The sequence below is a fragment of the Durio zibethinus genome, chromosome 27 (genome assembly GCF_047325235.1).
Source record: "Durio zibethinus cultivar Kanyao isolate XHJ-2024 chromosome 27, ASM4732523v1, whole genome shotgun sequence".
NCBI lineage: Eukaryota > Viridiplantae > Streptophyta > Magnoliopsida > Malvales > Malvaceae > Durio > Durio zibethinus.
The window spans coordinates 17077785-17094353 of NC_143188.1; the positions used below are offsets into that span (position 1 = coordinate 17077785).

General features: G+C 29.6%; 2 protein-coding genes across 2 annotated transcripts; both read left to right on the top strand.

Annotated features, from left to right (window-relative positions):
- The first annotated feature begins 854 nt into the window (after positions 1–854).
- Positions 855–3929, top strand: LOC111279550 (putative polygalacturonase At3g15720). Its single transcript, XM_089756389.1, has 9 exons — positions 855–871; positions 994–1147; positions 1225–1368; positions 1804–1968; positions 2436–2643; positions 2728–2809; positions 2911–3016; positions 3119–3238; positions 3316–3929. Exons 1-9 carry the CDS (start codon positions 855–857, stop codon positions 3544–3546), a joined length of 1227 nt encoding a protein of 408 aa, XP_089612515.1. The 3' UTR covers positions 3547–3929.
- A 437-nt stretch (positions 3930–4366) lies between these two features.
- Positions 4367–6048, top strand: LOC149511075 (uncharacterized). The gene has a single exon (XM_089756555.1). It carries the CDS (start codon positions 4833–4835, stop codon positions 5730–5732), a length of 900 nt encoding a protein of 299 aa, XP_089612681.1. The 5' UTR covers positions 4367–4832; the 3' UTR covers positions 5733–6048.
- The last annotated feature ends 10521 nt before the right edge of the window (positions 6049–16569 follow it).

Sequence of the window (16569 nt, forward strand, 5' to 3'; positions counted from 1 at the left end):
ATTTATGCTCTAGAAGCTATCTTGAGCATTATCATGTAACAATGGAGTTGTTTGCTGAAGATGGATTATAGTTCATATCTGTAATAGTCGTCTCACACTGTATAGTTACTTTCTTTTTAGCATTAATCAGTAATAGCTATATAGTTATGGTGTTAAATTGAATTTATCTTAAATGTAGATGTTAAAGTCAAAATTATACTATCATTATACATTTGACATTAAATCTCTATGATAACGCTCGGATTTCATTCTAGTTAAAACATAAGGTATCATATTTTTTTACCTTTCAAACCCATCTTATGTTCTCTTACTCTCTTTTGCTTTCACTTCTCTACAACTTTTCAAATTTTTTGGTTTTATTTTTTTTAATAAAAATTAAAGTAGGGAGATTATTTCATTTTAGAGTTAAGATGTGTCGCAAGTCACACGATAGATATACATTTAATAATCAAAGAAAATTCTAGTAGCATGAAGAAACAAAAATTATATAAATAAAAATCCAACCCATGCATGTTGAACCAGAAACAATGCTTCAGTTATATACTTACAAATACAGGAATGAAATCATTTCATCAAAATCAAATCATACTTGAAATATTGCAATTCATTCAATATGTTTGATATACGTTTTGAATTCTCATCCCTACTTTCACATGCATTTTTCTGTTAGCTTAAATATTTATGGTCAAAATTGAAGATTTACCTCAATTTATATTATTTAATATATAGCAATATATGTGGCAAACTTATTCAAATCTTTCTTACAGGAAATGATCAGAATAATATTATTATATGGGAATAATTAACATATTCAAAGGGATTATTTACCTTATATTGCTCTTTAATTAGCGTTAATGGTGTCATCTTTGCTGTTTATATACATCCGTTCCAATTTTCATTTCCTTTTATTTTACAGTAACTTAGTCAAATTATGCAGTTTGTTCTTGCATTTGTTGTGTTTCTTTTGCTTGCTTCATCCTGTTCATGTATCAGGTTGATGCATTGGTCGACGACAGCTTATTCTCTTGAAAATATTGATTATAGTAGTGCTTTTGGAAACGAAATCCTTGGTGAAGGAACAACAACAACAGCTTTTGATGTTATGGATTATGGTGCAGCTGGAAATGGCCAAACAGATGATTCTCAAGTAAAAATCCTTTTCTCTTTCCCTTTTTTTTTTTTTTGGCTGTGTTTTAACTGTCTCTGGTTAAATTGGAAATTTAGGCATTCAACAAAGCTTGGAAAGATGTTTGTGGGGCAAGTACAAATCAAGAAGTTGCAACACTTAAAGTACCTCCAGGGAAAACATTCCTGCTTGGACCAGTTGCTTTTCAGGGTCCATGCATGGCCAACACCATTCATTTTCAGGTTAAACTTCTTCGGGCAACATAGTTTTTTTTTTTTTTTTAATGCTGATAACTCTTTAATTTTTTTCACGTATACATTTCACTAAGAATTGAGAAAAAGGAGAGTTAATTTTATGGGACTGGTTTTGTCAATAGAAAGATATTTGGAACTTTAATTTTACGGTGTAATTTTTTAATTCTACAATCGAGATTAAAAAGCTATTTTATGTTTATTTCTTAATTATTTTTTTTATTTTTTACTACACCTTAAAAAATACGTGTACAAAACTAGTCTTTAAATGAATTGAATGATTTTTTTTATTTATACATGTTATGTATTTTACCATAAATTGTTGAGTTTTCATTTCTTCCTTAAACCCTCTCTCTTGGTTAAAATCTTTTTAATTAAAAACCCCTACATTATTTCTAGAATCTGTAGTTGTTTTGTTTGCTACAGCTTCAAGGGACCCTCATTGCACCCCAAAGCACTTCCTGGGCAGGTGATGCATTGGATACTTGGATTCAATTCTCAGGGATTCACAATCTCATCCTTGATGGAGATGGCAAGATTGACGGCCAGGGTTCCTTTTGGTGGCAATCTTGCAAGAAAAAGACAATTTTTGTAAGCCATTGTTTAATTTTTTTTCTAGGAAAAAAAATTTTAATCTAATAATCGAAATCATATGTTTTCATTTTCAGGGGACTTTTTGGAGCTGCCAGCATCGACCTCGAGTAAGTTTTTCTTTTATTAATTTCAGAAAAACTTCATGGTGATTTATGTAAAACATGATAGAGATTACTATCAGGGTGGATTCAAATGGCATAATTGGGATTGAAAACAATAAAATTTGAAAAAAAAAAATTGTTGGGATACTTTCAAATTTTTTCTCTCGACACCTTTTTCATACATAAAATTAATAAACTTGACAATTATATATATATATATATATATATATTATAAGTGAATGTTCCGAAAAAAAATCTTGGATTTGTCGCTTGATACTATATAATTTTGTTTAAATTAAACAAATTGGGAGCCTGTGGAAATATCATGGCCAAACTTTCTGTGTCTATCTGTGATTTATATAGGCTCTACATTTTCACAATTGCAATGGTCTTCGATTAGAAGGACTCACCCATCTCAACAGTCCGAGGTCCCATATATCAATAAATGCTTGTCAAGATGTCAGCATCTCTAATCTCAATATTATTGCACCTGAGGACAGCCCAAACACTGATGGAATAGACATTTCTGCTTCTAGCAATGTTTATATTCAAGATTCTCGCATTGGAACTGGTATGAAATCTTTAGTCCAAAACTTTTTGATCCAACATTCAATAGTTTCTGAATTTTTTTTTTTTTGCATTTTTGTTCCACCAGGTGATGACTGTGTTGCTATCAATGGTGGCTCATCTTTTATCAACATCACTGGTGTTGACTGTGGACCAGGCCACGGTATCAGGTGTTTGTTCATTGCCATCTTTTCTCTCATTCTTGCAACGGTAATCAATTCGAGTTCGAGTAGTTTGACTTGCTTACTCTAACAGCTGTCTCCATTTGCAGTATTGGGAGCCTTGGAGATGGAGCTTATGATACAGTTCAAGATGTGCATGTAAAAAACTGCAACTTAAAACATACTCAAAATGGAGTAAGAATCAAGACATTTCAGGTGATTAAAATATCAAATGCAGAAAAGAGACTAATCCATAAACTTTTATTATCAGAATTCAGTTTAGCTCATTTGATGACACTTTATGAATAAAATGTGTAGGATGCATCAGGTTTTGCCACGAATATCTCTTTCGAGCACATTGGCTTTGACAATGTCAGAAACCCCATTATTATTGACCAATTCTATCAAGACAAGAGCAAAAATTCTAAAGAAATATTGGTAATGAATTGCATTTCCTCTTATCCATTTAAATTCAGTTGAAGTCCATTGATCTCTTTTACATATTGATATTGCAGAAAGCTGCAGTCATTGAAGTAAGCCATGTTACCTACTCTGATATTCATGGAACTTCAGCCAGTGACCGTGCTATTGATCTGAGCTGCGACGATGTTGTGGGTTGCAGCAACATAGTAATGCACAATATTAACATAACCTCAGCTGTTCCTGGTCAGAATGTCTATGGCTTCTGCAACAATACTCGAGGAACCGCTACTTCAATTCAACCAGAAGTGTCATGCCTATTCTGACGATCTTGGACAATGGACAATATTCATGTGCTCCCCTAGCATCTATTTCATTGTCTGACTAGGTATCTTTAAGGTCAATAATTAAATTACTTCAAATTTTGTTTCTTGTTAATAAATTATTAAATTCTAGTATATATTCTTTTCTATAATCCCTTGCATCTAATTGAATAAATTTATATCACTTTATTTACAAAATGTAATTAATTAGTGAGTATTTTTACTGCTTTTTTCTTTTTTGCAATGTTGTTTGATAAATCATTAAAAAATTTTAGTTGTTTGAAACTTATATGTAAGTATTTTTCATATTTTTTGCTATCAACAAATTTTTCAACACTGATTAAGAAAACATATATTGGTATGATAAAAATCTTGCTCAAAATGATTCAATTTCTGGAAGCCATGTGACATTCACATGAAATTTTTATTTGACAATTGACATGCATAGAGTAATTGGATATTATATTAACAAATTAACAAAAGTACTAAATTTTGAATTAACATGATATGATACATTATTTGAAAATTGATAAAGTAAAATTATACAATTTTTTCATATACAAATTTATATATTTTTACCAAAGTTCAAACAAAAAATGTAATTAACATGTTTAAAAACCATTTATAAATAAACCAACATGCAACATGATAAGTCCATTCAAACTTATATGAACTTTTTATTTATTATTTTTATCATTTGCACCAAATAAAGTCACATCAAATTGATTTAACATCAAGCGTATTCACAAATTGCAACGAACCCTATGATCAGCTCATATAAGTCTCCCCAAACCAACTAACATTGCTGGAGGAGACACATTCTTAGACACTTTGGCTGTGGCTTCATTAATGGCATAAAACCCCCCCATTAATGGAATCACGCTGGTGTTTGAACTTTGAAACCTCTCTGGAATTTCAACTTCCTTTCTTGAAAGTACCCAAAGTTTAAACAAGTTGAGTCAATCTAGGATAAGGGGGAAAAAAAAAAGAAAAGAAAACAATGAGCTAGAAGAGAAGAAAGCGAGAGCTATCTCCTTCACAAAGTCAAAACCCAAATCCAATGCAATGGTGACCGCATTCGTGATTGATTCAGGAGGGACAGTTGGACGAATAAATTGCTTGTCCAATGACAGCTGAGCCTCATTTACTCATCCACGCGTGACAGTTGGGTTGTTTTTATCTTTGTTTGCAGCAAATGACCAACTCTTTTTTATTGCTATATAAACCTTACTCACTTATTGCAGTACTGCATCGAGTGAGCTAAGTTTTGCTTAAGGTTTTGGCTAGCAATGGGTGTTTTGGTTCGTTCTTTTTTTATTGCTTTCTTGGGAATTCTTCTTGTGGATGGTTTTGTGGTGGCTGATCAAGAGGTTAGTGGAGTTGATGAAGGAAAACGTTTGCTTCATCGTCCATTTTTGTTCAAGGCCAAAGGAGGAGGTCTAGGACATGGAATATATAGGAATGGTTTTGGGCATGGCATTGGTGGTGGTTTTGGTGGTGGTGGAGGTGTGGGAGGTGGTATAGGTGGAGGAGGAGGTACTGGTGGGGGTGGTGGTTTTGGGGGTGGTGGAGGCTTAGGTGGTGGTGGTGGTTTTGGGGGTGGTGGAGGCTTAGGTGGTGGTGGTGGACTTGGTGGAGGTGCAGGAGGTGGCGTAGGTGGTGGAGTAGGAGGTGGAGCAGGAGGTGGATTAGGTGGTGGTGGAGGAGGTGGCTTAGGTGGTGGATTAGGTGGTGGTGGAGGACTTGGTGGTGGAGCAGGAGGTGGATTAGGTGGTGGTGGCCACAGGCTTGGTGGAGGCGCAGGAGGTGGACTAGGTGGTGGTGCAGGAGGTGGGCTTGGTGGAGGTGGCGGCATTGGTGCTGGAGGTGGTCTTGGAGGTGGAACGGGAGGAGGAGGAGGGCTTGGTGGAGGCCTTGGAGGTGGTGCAGGAGGTGGTTTTGGAGGCGGTGCAGGAGGTGGTGGAGGCCTTGGTGGTGCTGCTGGGGGTGGAGGAGGATTTGGGGGTGGTGGTGGAGTTGGTGGAGGAGTCGGGGGAGGCTTTGGAGCCGGTGGTGGATTTGGCAAAGGTGGAGGAGTAGGTGGAGGACTTGGGGGTGGTGGAGGAGGAGGAGGAGGATTTGGTGGAGGTGGTGGCTTTGGTGCTGGTGGGGGTGCTGGCTTTGGTGCTGGTGGTGGTGATAGACACTAATATTAACCCCATTGCATGAACAAAACCCAAGTACTAAAAGGCCTAATCTTTTCACTACAAATATCCATAGTTGTTTGTTCATAGTCTTTTTTCTTTGGTTTTGTTTAATCAAATAGTTAATCAGGTATTAATTTCTCTGCTTATTTGCCTCAATGAAACTCCTTACTCTGTCTTATATTTACTAGGGTTTATGTTTCTTAAGCCTGTTATCTTATTTCTTCATGCATGCATGCATGCATGCACATGAAAAGCACTTTGTAAGATTGTAGTCTCTATTATCTTCAAATAAACTTTATTAATCATCAGTGTATCTTTATATCTAAACATTGCTTACTAATCATTACATGTTAATCATAATTTGGAGGATAATTAATTGAAAATATGAAAATTATTCAAAATGAAATCAATTCCAGTGAAATTAAAAATGATAATAAATTATTGTAATTGTAATTAAAAAGAATTGAATAAAAAATTTATATTTAATGAATTTCATTAAAATTGATATTTAAATTTAATTGCACCTTATTGAAAGTACAGTTGCATCCAAAAATAAACTAAATAATCAAATGCCACCAACCCAGTGGAAATGCAATGTTGAAGATAAAGATAAAGAAGGGGCATGGCATGTGATGTGTGAATAGATGTCCCTGGCCCTGCATGCATGATGCAGAAAATTAAATGCATCATCTCACTCAGTAGTCATAAGTATTAATTGGTTAATATTAATTAAATTGTACTTAGTTTTTCTGGTTTTTCTAGAGTGAAATTTTGGTTCACAGAGAGAGGAAAGTTGAATTTCTTTTCCAACTATATCAAACAACCAAAGTATCAGTCATCAAATGCATCATCTCACTCAATTTCCAAATTAAATTCGAATTTTTTTTTCTAACAGTTACAATGTGGTTCAGCTTCCATGTCAAAAATGTCACTCTGTAAATCGAAAATACAAGCTTAAAACAAGGTATTAATGAAACAAAACAATCATTTTTAAGTATAAAAATGTTCACCAAGGAAGCAAATCAAGCAATCTGTTGATTTTTTTTTTTACATATAAGAATTACTAACCCTACCGACAAATTGTACCTCAAAATAAATGGCCTTTACTAGGTTACGGCCATTGCATTTAGTGTATGAACCTAGCTAGCTGAGACCATTTACTACTGTTAGGTCTCTTGTGTCATATTTAACTGTTGCATTTTTAATGCTTTAAAGTTGAATGTTTTATACATGGATGAAAAAGCGGAAGAGAGTAAACGAGAGGACTGCACATTATTACTGCCAAGTGGCCCATCGGCCCACCCCAACCAAAATGTTAGGGTTGGTTTTAAAGCTTTAACTTCAAGCAGATTTAATAATTTTTAAATACAGCATGATAATATTATATAAAAATAATATAGTTTAAAATTTTGTTAAATATTATACATTTCAATTTGTTAAAAACAAAAAAATATATTTCATATTTAATATGTCAATGTGAATTTGATATGATAATTCTTATATTTTATATATATTTCATACAAAATAAATACGACACACACATATATATATATATATATATATATATAAATTATCATAGACTCGAGTTTTTCGTGATTTATTTATAAAAGTTTACCATCACAAATTCTTAAACTAGAATTTGAACTTTTAAGATTATTGTGTTAGAAGAAGATTAATTTGACCACAAATTAGGATGGGATTTTTCTTTGATTTCATTGATATACATTCAATTAGTAATTATTGTTTACAACCCAACACTTTGGTTTAAAAGCAAGGTTGATCCTTGTTTTTCTTTACTCAAAAAATTAGATTCAAATCTTCCAAACCTTAATCTCTAGAAATTAATTTAATTAAATATTGTTTAATTACTCGGTCTCATTTAAGGTAACAATAATCCAAAAAAAATGGTTAAAAAGTCAAAGGATTCATATATGCTAAGATCAAAGTTGTGGTATGTGCAATCTTTTACATCTTTAAAAAATTTATTAAAAAAATTACTAACATTTGTATTTTTGTTACCTATATATTTTTTTAGAACACTTTCTTATAATTAATATATTATAATTAATTAATTATAATTTAAAATTAAATGAGATTTATTAAAATTTTATTTAAAATTCACACTAACATTAAAGAAAAATTAATGGCGTACATTTTTAGCTAGTTAGATTTAATTCGATAATCTTTAATATTAAATATGATAATTTATATATTTATATCATATTTATTGTGTCTAACAAATAAAAGATATAAAAATTATTTTATTAAATTCATATTAACAAGTTAAAAATAAAATATATATTTTTTATTTTTATCAAATTTATATATAATTTTTGTTTAAATTTTAAATTGTATTACTTTTATTTTTTTTATTATATCAACATATATTATGTTTAAAATTATAAAATCTATTTAATACCAAATAAAAATAATTAAAAATATACATTAAAATTTAATTTCCGACCAATTTTAAATAATACATATTGTTTGACAGAAGGCGCAGATGCTTGCTTGGAATTGGAAAAACGCAAAACCAAATCATTCTCACAACGTTTCAGGTTCAGATTTCTGGGGCAATGTGTATTGACAAGACAAATGAGGAGAAAAAAAAATCATTGTCCCATTTTAAATCGAATATTTTTTTCTCAAAGCTTAAAAAAGCAGAAGGGATCAAAAGAAGACAGATCTGTCACCATTCAACTCCAGTCTGCTTCAGACCAGACTTACTTTGCTTTGTTTGCCTATCTCTCTCATCACAGCCTTGCTTTGAAAACCCAACTGCTGGATGGATTTGCATTTGGAAAATCCATATTCAGATTCATCCAAGAAGGTTCCTATGCTAATCGGACAAATTTTTAATTATCATAATAATTATTTTATTTTATTCTATTATATTTATCTTCTTTTATTCTCAGGAAATGCTTAAAACATGCCCTAATTTCTATGAAAACTTTATTATAGACGATTAATTACAAGAATTAAGTAAAGTAATTAATTTGAATTTAATTGATCTCAACAATTTAAAAGAAAATAAAGTATGCCAAAAAAAAAACCTATTACATTAAACCAAATAACACTATGATATATTTTTGTATATGTTTTCAGAAAAATGTCTTACATATATAAATATATCATAAAACAGGTATCAATATTTCCATGCATGTAACAGTGTGACAAATCCATGCAAAGTGAAAATGGAGAAAAATCTACTGCTACTACCACTTGCCATATAGTCTTTATACACATCAATCTTGCAGCATAAAAAAAAGGAAGACAGATTTCAGAATGATAACAATGGAAGCCTGTAATAGTGGTGAAAATTTGATGATGCTTTTGCTTACTTGTTGGACTCCGGATTTGGGCCACTAGGCACCTCGTGAGCAGCTGCTTTGAACTGTCGACCTGCGGCAGCACTGCTGGGGATAGTAGCTGGTGTTGAAGAGGTGGGAAATGGGTGCAAATTTGCTGTGGAGTGTTGAGCTGATGGGGAAGAAGGTGAGAAAAGTTGCCTGTAAGAGGAATAAATGGGAACCTTGGAGAAATAAGCTGGACGAGCAAGGAGAGGAGAAATCAGGAGAAGAACAAGGAATAGCAGGAGGGCATATTGTGACTTTGTTGGCGTTTCACAGATTGATTTGTTTGTTGTTGTTGCCATGAAATTGTTATGACAAATCAAAAACCACCCCCCAGTAATCCAGAAGGCATCAATATCCATGAACCAATCGCACCACCAACTCTGGTTTTCTACAGCAACAAAACAAGAAGTAACGGTGAAATTAATGGTGGAGTATGTGAAAGTTGAAAGATAAAGTTTTGATGCATTCCAGGAACTTATATAATGATGTTTAAAGTTATGTCCTGTTTGTGAAATACCCTTAATGCCCAACTCTCATAAAATGATTTGCCATTTGGTTAAGAATACATTCATTTTCACACTCTTGTTCACTTTCTCAATTCCCTTTCTTTTTTAATATATTTTTATGAACAAAAAAGGTATTGGCACATTAATTTGAAAAACTCTGCAAAAAAGAAAAAAAAAATCCAATCTCGGATTTCAATCACTTTGGGCAAAATTATTATTACTAATTATGTATAAATCTAAGAAAAATAAATAAATCTACATGAAGAGGAATAATAATCAATTTCTATCAAAAACAAATTATAAATCAAACTTGTGACTGCTCACAAGGATTAATCTAGTTGGTAAAAGGATTTCACTTTTAAATGTAAAATACATTATTAAATATTCTAATTATAAAACTAATGTAAAATACATCATATGTATGCATGCTACGTGAAATAGTATACATCTAAGTTAGATTAATTTTTACATGAAATCTAAATGTGTATAATACTTAAGATGAATTATATAACCCATACACTTATGTAATGGTAAAGAATAAATCTATTTATGAAATTAACCTAGCTATTATACTAAATGAAACATATCATAAAAAATAAAAATTAACTAGTATATGGTGTTTATAATAACCCAAGAGTATAGTAGTATATCCAAAAGTAAGCTTTATTTTGATTAAACAAATTAAATTCTTTATGGCCATGTGGCCAAAGAAAAAAAAAAACAAGAGGAGAAAACAATGTTCAAATATGGTCAAGTAGGAAAAAAGCAATCCTGGAAAAGATAAAGCAAGGTGTAGGTAGCTTAGCTAGATAGAAATTAGAATGAGCGGATATGAAAGATAGTGGCTTTTTCTTTCTTGGCTGCTTCTGCAAGAAATCCCTTCTTTGACTTGGTGAACCTGCATGCTGCTCTTAGTTGGTATTGTGTCTTGTTGCCTTTTTATCCCAAATTTTTTTTTTTTTTTTTATTTAAGAAAACAGAGAAAGCAAAGCATCATATCCTCAATTGCTTGCCGCTTTTCTGAGCTTGTGAAAATCCAGGGCTTGTCTCCATGATCTGATACAAAGGGTCCCCCACTTCCTTTATAGCCCGCGGCTCAGCAATATTATGCATGTTATACGTTAAGGTCATATTGGTAAATATATTCCAACATTTTTGCTTTTTGCTTTTCTTTCTAGCCATCCATTACCTTATTCAATTTCCATGAGAAAGTTATGAAAGAAAAATCTTGTATTCTAAGTTTGAACTTGAATGAGAGCTTTGCCTCTTTCCTCATTTTATCATAGCCATATAATTTTAGTACTAGAAAAGCTATCTCATATTTGGGAATCACTTTTTAAAATTCTATTTCTAAAGAATCAAAACTAATAGTAGAAATCTTTTCCATCATTCCTATGCTAATCCATTACCAAGTTTGCGAGAAAATGCAGGAAAAAAATATATATGTTCTATAATATAATATTTTTTAGATCTAATAATCCATAATATAAATAATTATACAATATGAAAATAATATAAAAATTAAAAGAGTTAAAGTTTCAATAAAAATATATAAATTTGAAAAAAAATGTGTCTTATGTTTAATGTATTGATATGAATTATGAGACGATAATTTTTGTATTTGATAGATATTTGACACCAATAAATATAATACAGATATATGAATTATTAGTTTTAAAATTGTTATAACCTTATTAGTAATTGGTGCATGATATCTTAATCCTTCGATATTTTATGAAAAAAAAATACATATATACAATCAAATTTAAATATTAACGTTAGTTTTAAATTAATTAACTCCATCACATTTAAGATCAATTATTAACCAGTATCAAGCAACCAACATGGGGTTAAAGAAATTTTCTTCTTTAATCTAATGTTGCTTTCAACTATAGATAAAGTAGTCAAGATATAGAATTCATCAACCGACAATATGATTATATATTAATATAATCCTCCCATCAACGTCAGAAATATATGAAAGCATATTTCGTTGTTTAATTTGATTTCAAACGACAAAACAGCCTTAAGTCACTAATATGAAAGGAAGAAAAAAAACAAAGGTGACAAAGTTATTCTTACGCGTGTTGTCGATAAGTTTTATTAGATTTGGTATTATGTATGATATTGATATTGATATTAATATTGAATTAGGTGGATTGGATCATGTTTCAATTTAATATATATATGGTTTTACATACATTTGAGTAATGTAAGTTTTTGTTTAAAGTAATTTTGTTTGGTTGTTGAAAGTTGATGAGGAAAGTACATGTAATTTGTCACAAAAAATAAAAATAAAAAAGCGTCAGAAATAATACTCCAAGACGTAATTAGTTAATATGATATACGAGGAGTAAGGAAAAGTAGGAAGTAGCTCAGACAGTAGAATGGCGCCCCCTGACTTTCTTTACTATGACAAGTTACACATACTCTCCTTTTCAACCTTCAGTGACTCTTCCAATCAGCTTATCAGAAATTATATCAATACACTTAAAATTTGCAAAAGTGTTTGAGATATGTGAAGGAAAGAATCGGCCTTTTCTTTTTCCTTGAAGAGCATTAATTCCATAATTATAGAAATTTACAGTTTAGATAGCTGGAATAATGTGGAATTGTTGCATTGATAGAGTAATGATGACTAGGGTTCATTTCATTCCAGAGAGACACTATACCAACCAACATGCAGACCAAGAAAAGCTGCGCTTTTTTCTTTTCTTCTTTTCCTCTTTAATTTCTCTTTTCCTTTATGACCCAAACAAATCATTATTAGCTAGGGTTTACTTGGTTTCTAGACTATAAGTATAATCTGCTTTAATTAGGGTTGAAGACTTGGATAGGATTTGGAAAGTTTTGAGTTTTCTTGAATTTTTTTAAGAGAATTATGAGAAAATTTTGATAATAGAAAATCAATCAATCATTTATTTGAAAAATATTTTTAGAACCAATTATAATTGGTTGTAATTCCAAAAATTTCTCTCATTATATTAAAGTGATGCTAATATAAATCTCATGAGCTAAGTTGGAGTCATTATCGAATACATAAATATAATAAGAATCACTCCATCTATATATTTTCAAGAGTTAATTATACTTTTAGTACATGAACTTTGGAAAAATGAATAAATTGATACTTAAAGAAATAAAATATATAATTTGCATCATAAATTTTCAAATGAAGTATCATTTTAATTTAAATTTTAATATTATTAACTTAATACGCCTATGTGGTATCTAACCTATATAATTTTGTTATATATATGTTATTAGTTAAATAAAAGTGTTAAATATTTTGTAAAAACTTTCATGTAGATGTTACATGAAAAAAAATAATTAACTGATCTTAAACAATTTTTACGGATCAAGTAAAAAATATGTATTTTTAATTTATATTGAAAAAAAGTTGAAAGTACATTTGGTGAATACATAACTTAATAATATTTCTCAAACGTTGCATATTTAAATTGATATGATTAACAAAATTAGAATTTAGATCAATATGATACATAATTTAAAAGTTCATGATGTAAATTGTATATTTTATTTCTTTAAGTATCAATTTATATAATTTTTTTAAAATCCAAATTCCAAAATTGTAATTAATTAAATTATGATCAATGAAAGCACTTTACTAACATACACTACACGGCTGCGTTTTGTATTTGCATGTTGTCAACAACCAAAACTGATAATTAAATTTAAAGAGTGCCAAGAGAAGAATTAACAATTTAATTGGTTAAAACATCAATGTCTGGACTTTAATTAGTGAGGACATTCATGTCTGTTGCTAATTTCGTTAAAAGAGCCCATGTCTCGCTTTTTTGTTGGTGGGCTAAGCTACCTTCCTTGCTATTTATATATAAAAATATATATATATTTTAAATTTAGTCTGTATTTTTTGTATTAATTAATTTGCATGGCGAAACCATTTGTTTTTCACGTAAAGCTTTCACATGTTAGAAGTCATCAAATTTAGTCGCCATGAATGTCGCCCTGTTGAGTTTGACGTTGATGTAGCCAACCTTGTCTTCTTTCCGTTCCCATTTGATGAGGTTTTAGAGTTTAAATATCCATCTTAATATATGATATCAAAGTATATCCTCTTCCTATTGTCCCTCTTGTGATAGGTTTATTATTTTTATACGCAAAGTTCATGGTACATGATAAATTTATTATTTAAAGAAATTATTAAAATAATAACAAGAAAGCCTTCATGTATCGACTTGCTCAAGAGTTGTATTATTCATCCAAACCTGAAAATCTACCTAAATTTTAAGAAAGTTTGAATGAAAAATTAAAATTCATTAAATGGGTTTAGATATAATTTTTATGCTCATTTAAATTTCTAACTAAATTTATATAAAAAAAAATTAAAACTCAAGTCTGGTCTGTTTCGGTCTAAATAAACTATATATAATTAAAATATTATAATTATATAAGTATATATATATGTAAATTTTATTTTTTATATTTTATTTTCAAAAAGATTTTTTTAATTTTTATTATATAAATTAAATTTAACGGATGAGTTTGAAATTTATTTTTTTAATTTGAGTAAGATTTAGAAAAATTTTGAAATTTGAAATATCAAACTGAACTAACTCTAGATAAATATATAAGTTATTAATATCAAATATGGACTTAACCGGGCTCAATCCATGAATACTTCTACCCACAAGCATTTTAATTAATTAAAATTTAATACTTTATTTTCTTCTTACTTTTCTTTTCCTTAATCCCATTTACTTTTAGATAGTAAGTTGACAAATAGATACATAAAGATTATAATTATGTGATATCTAATCAATATAATTTTGTCCTATGTATGTTATTTGTTAAATAAAAGTATTAAATATTTTGTAAAAACTTTCATGTGAATGTCACATGACAAAAAATAATTGACCAATCCTAAACAATTTTTACGGTTCAAATAAAAAATATATTTTTTTAATTTATATTGAAAAAAATTAAAAGTACAAAAAATAAACACATAATTTAATAATATTTCTCAAACGCCGCATATATAGGTTGGTATGGTTAATGATATTAAAGTTTGGGTTAATATAATACACAATTTGAAAGTTCAGGATGTAAATTGTATATTTTATTTTTTAAAGTTTCAATTTATACATTTTTTTTAAAATTCAAATACCAAAAATGTAATTAATTAAATTATGATCAATGAAAGCACTTTACTAACGTGTACTACACGGCTGCGTTTTGTATTTACATGTTGTCAACAACCAAAACTGATAACTAAATTTGAAGAGAGCTAAGAGAAGAATTAACAATTTAATTGGTTAAAACATCAGTGGCTGGAATTTAATTAGTGAGGACATTCATATCTGTTGTTAATTTCGTCAGAAGAGCGCATGTCTGGCCTTTTTATTGGTGGGCTAAGCTACCTTACTTGCCATTTATATATACATAGATATTTTTGAAATTTAGTCTGTATTTTTTGTATTAAGTCATTTGCATGGAGAAACCATTTGTTTTTCACGTAAAGCTTTCACATGTTAGAAGTCATCAAATTTAGTCGCCATGAATGTTGCCCTGTTGAGTTTGATGTTGATGTAGCCAACCTTGTCTTCTTTCCGTTCCCATTCGATGAGGTTTTAGAGTTTAAATATCCATCTTAATATAAGATATCAAAGTAGACCTTCTTCTTACTGTCCCTCTTGTGATAGGTTTATTATTTTTATCCATAAAGTTCATGTTAGTGATAAATTTATTATCTAAAGAAAATTTATTAAAATGATAATAAGAAAGCTGTCATGCATATTTATGAATAAACTTATTTCAGGGTCAAGTTATCCATTTAAATTTAGAGGTCTGCTTAAGTTTTAAAAGGGTTTCAACAAAAAATTAAAATCTATCCGATGGATTCCGGTATAATATTTAGGATTATTTAAATTTTAGGCCAAATCTTGTATAAAAGAATTAAAGTTTGAACCTGGCTTAACCTAGCCTGAATAAATTATATAATTAAAATATTATAATTATATAAATATATATATGTAAATTTTTATTTTTATATATTATTCAAAAAATATATTTTTTAAATTTTTTATTATATAAATTAAGTTTAGTAAATGGGTTTGGGGTTTATTTTTTTTAATTTTGGTTGGATTTGAAAATTTTTTGAAATCTGAAATATCAGGTCAAATTAGACCTAACTAAACATATAAGTTATTAACACCAAATATGAACTCGATCCAATCCATAAACACCTTTACCCATGAACATCTTAATTAATTAAAATTTAATACTTTATTTTCTTCTTCCTTTTCCTTTCCTTAATCCCATTTACTTTTAGATAGTAAGTTGACTAATAGATACATAATGATTATAATTAAACTAATCAAAACCAAAGCCATGTTTTTTTCTTCAACTTAAGTTAACAAGAAATATAGATGTGCCCATTAATGTAATTAAGAAAGTGAATTAATAATTAATTAGAATTTAACCTTCTAAAAACAAAGCACATAATTGTGTTCGAATTCTTCATCTTCATTATAAAATGAAAATAAAAAAAAAATTATCAACTTGCCAGCTGATCAATGTACATAAATAATTAATATATATGCCTCAAATATTAATGCAGTGTATGATTCAGATTTCGAAGTTTGAAACCACTTTCAATGAATATCAACATAGATACCAAGACGACATGATTAATAATTAACCAATGCATGAAAGCAAAGACAGAAAGAGAGAGAAAAAAAAAAGTTAGAATGTCTTTTGATGGAGATGATATCTTGTCACATTGATGAAATGTGACATCTAACTACAAGTGATTGTAATTATTAAGCCAAGCTTTTATATCTATTCTTTTTGGATTTGTTGGCACCGCTGATTTATGCCTTTTTTTTTTAATTAAATATAATAATTTATGTATTGATAATGATATAAAATATTGATAATTTATATATTTATAATGTATTATATAAAAAATTACGTATTATAATTCGTATCGATATA

What these genes read in the sequence shown, in the direction of transcription:
- LOC111279550 (XM_089756389.1), top strand. An exon ending in GGACCAGGCCACGGTATCAG is followed by an intron (nt 2,810 to 2,910) that starts GTGTTTGTTCAT and finishes CTCCATTTGCAG; the next exon opens with TATTGGGAGCCTTGGAGATG. An exon ending in TAAGAATCAAGACATTTCAG is followed by an intron (nt 3,017 to 3,118) that starts GTGATTAAAATA and finishes TAAAATGTGTAG; the next exon opens with GATGCATCAGGTTTTGCCAC.
- LOC149511075 (XM_089756555.1), top strand. Translation starts at nt 4,833, where the DNA reads ATGGGTGTTTTGGTTCGTTCTTTTTTTATTGCTTTCTTGGGAATTCTT.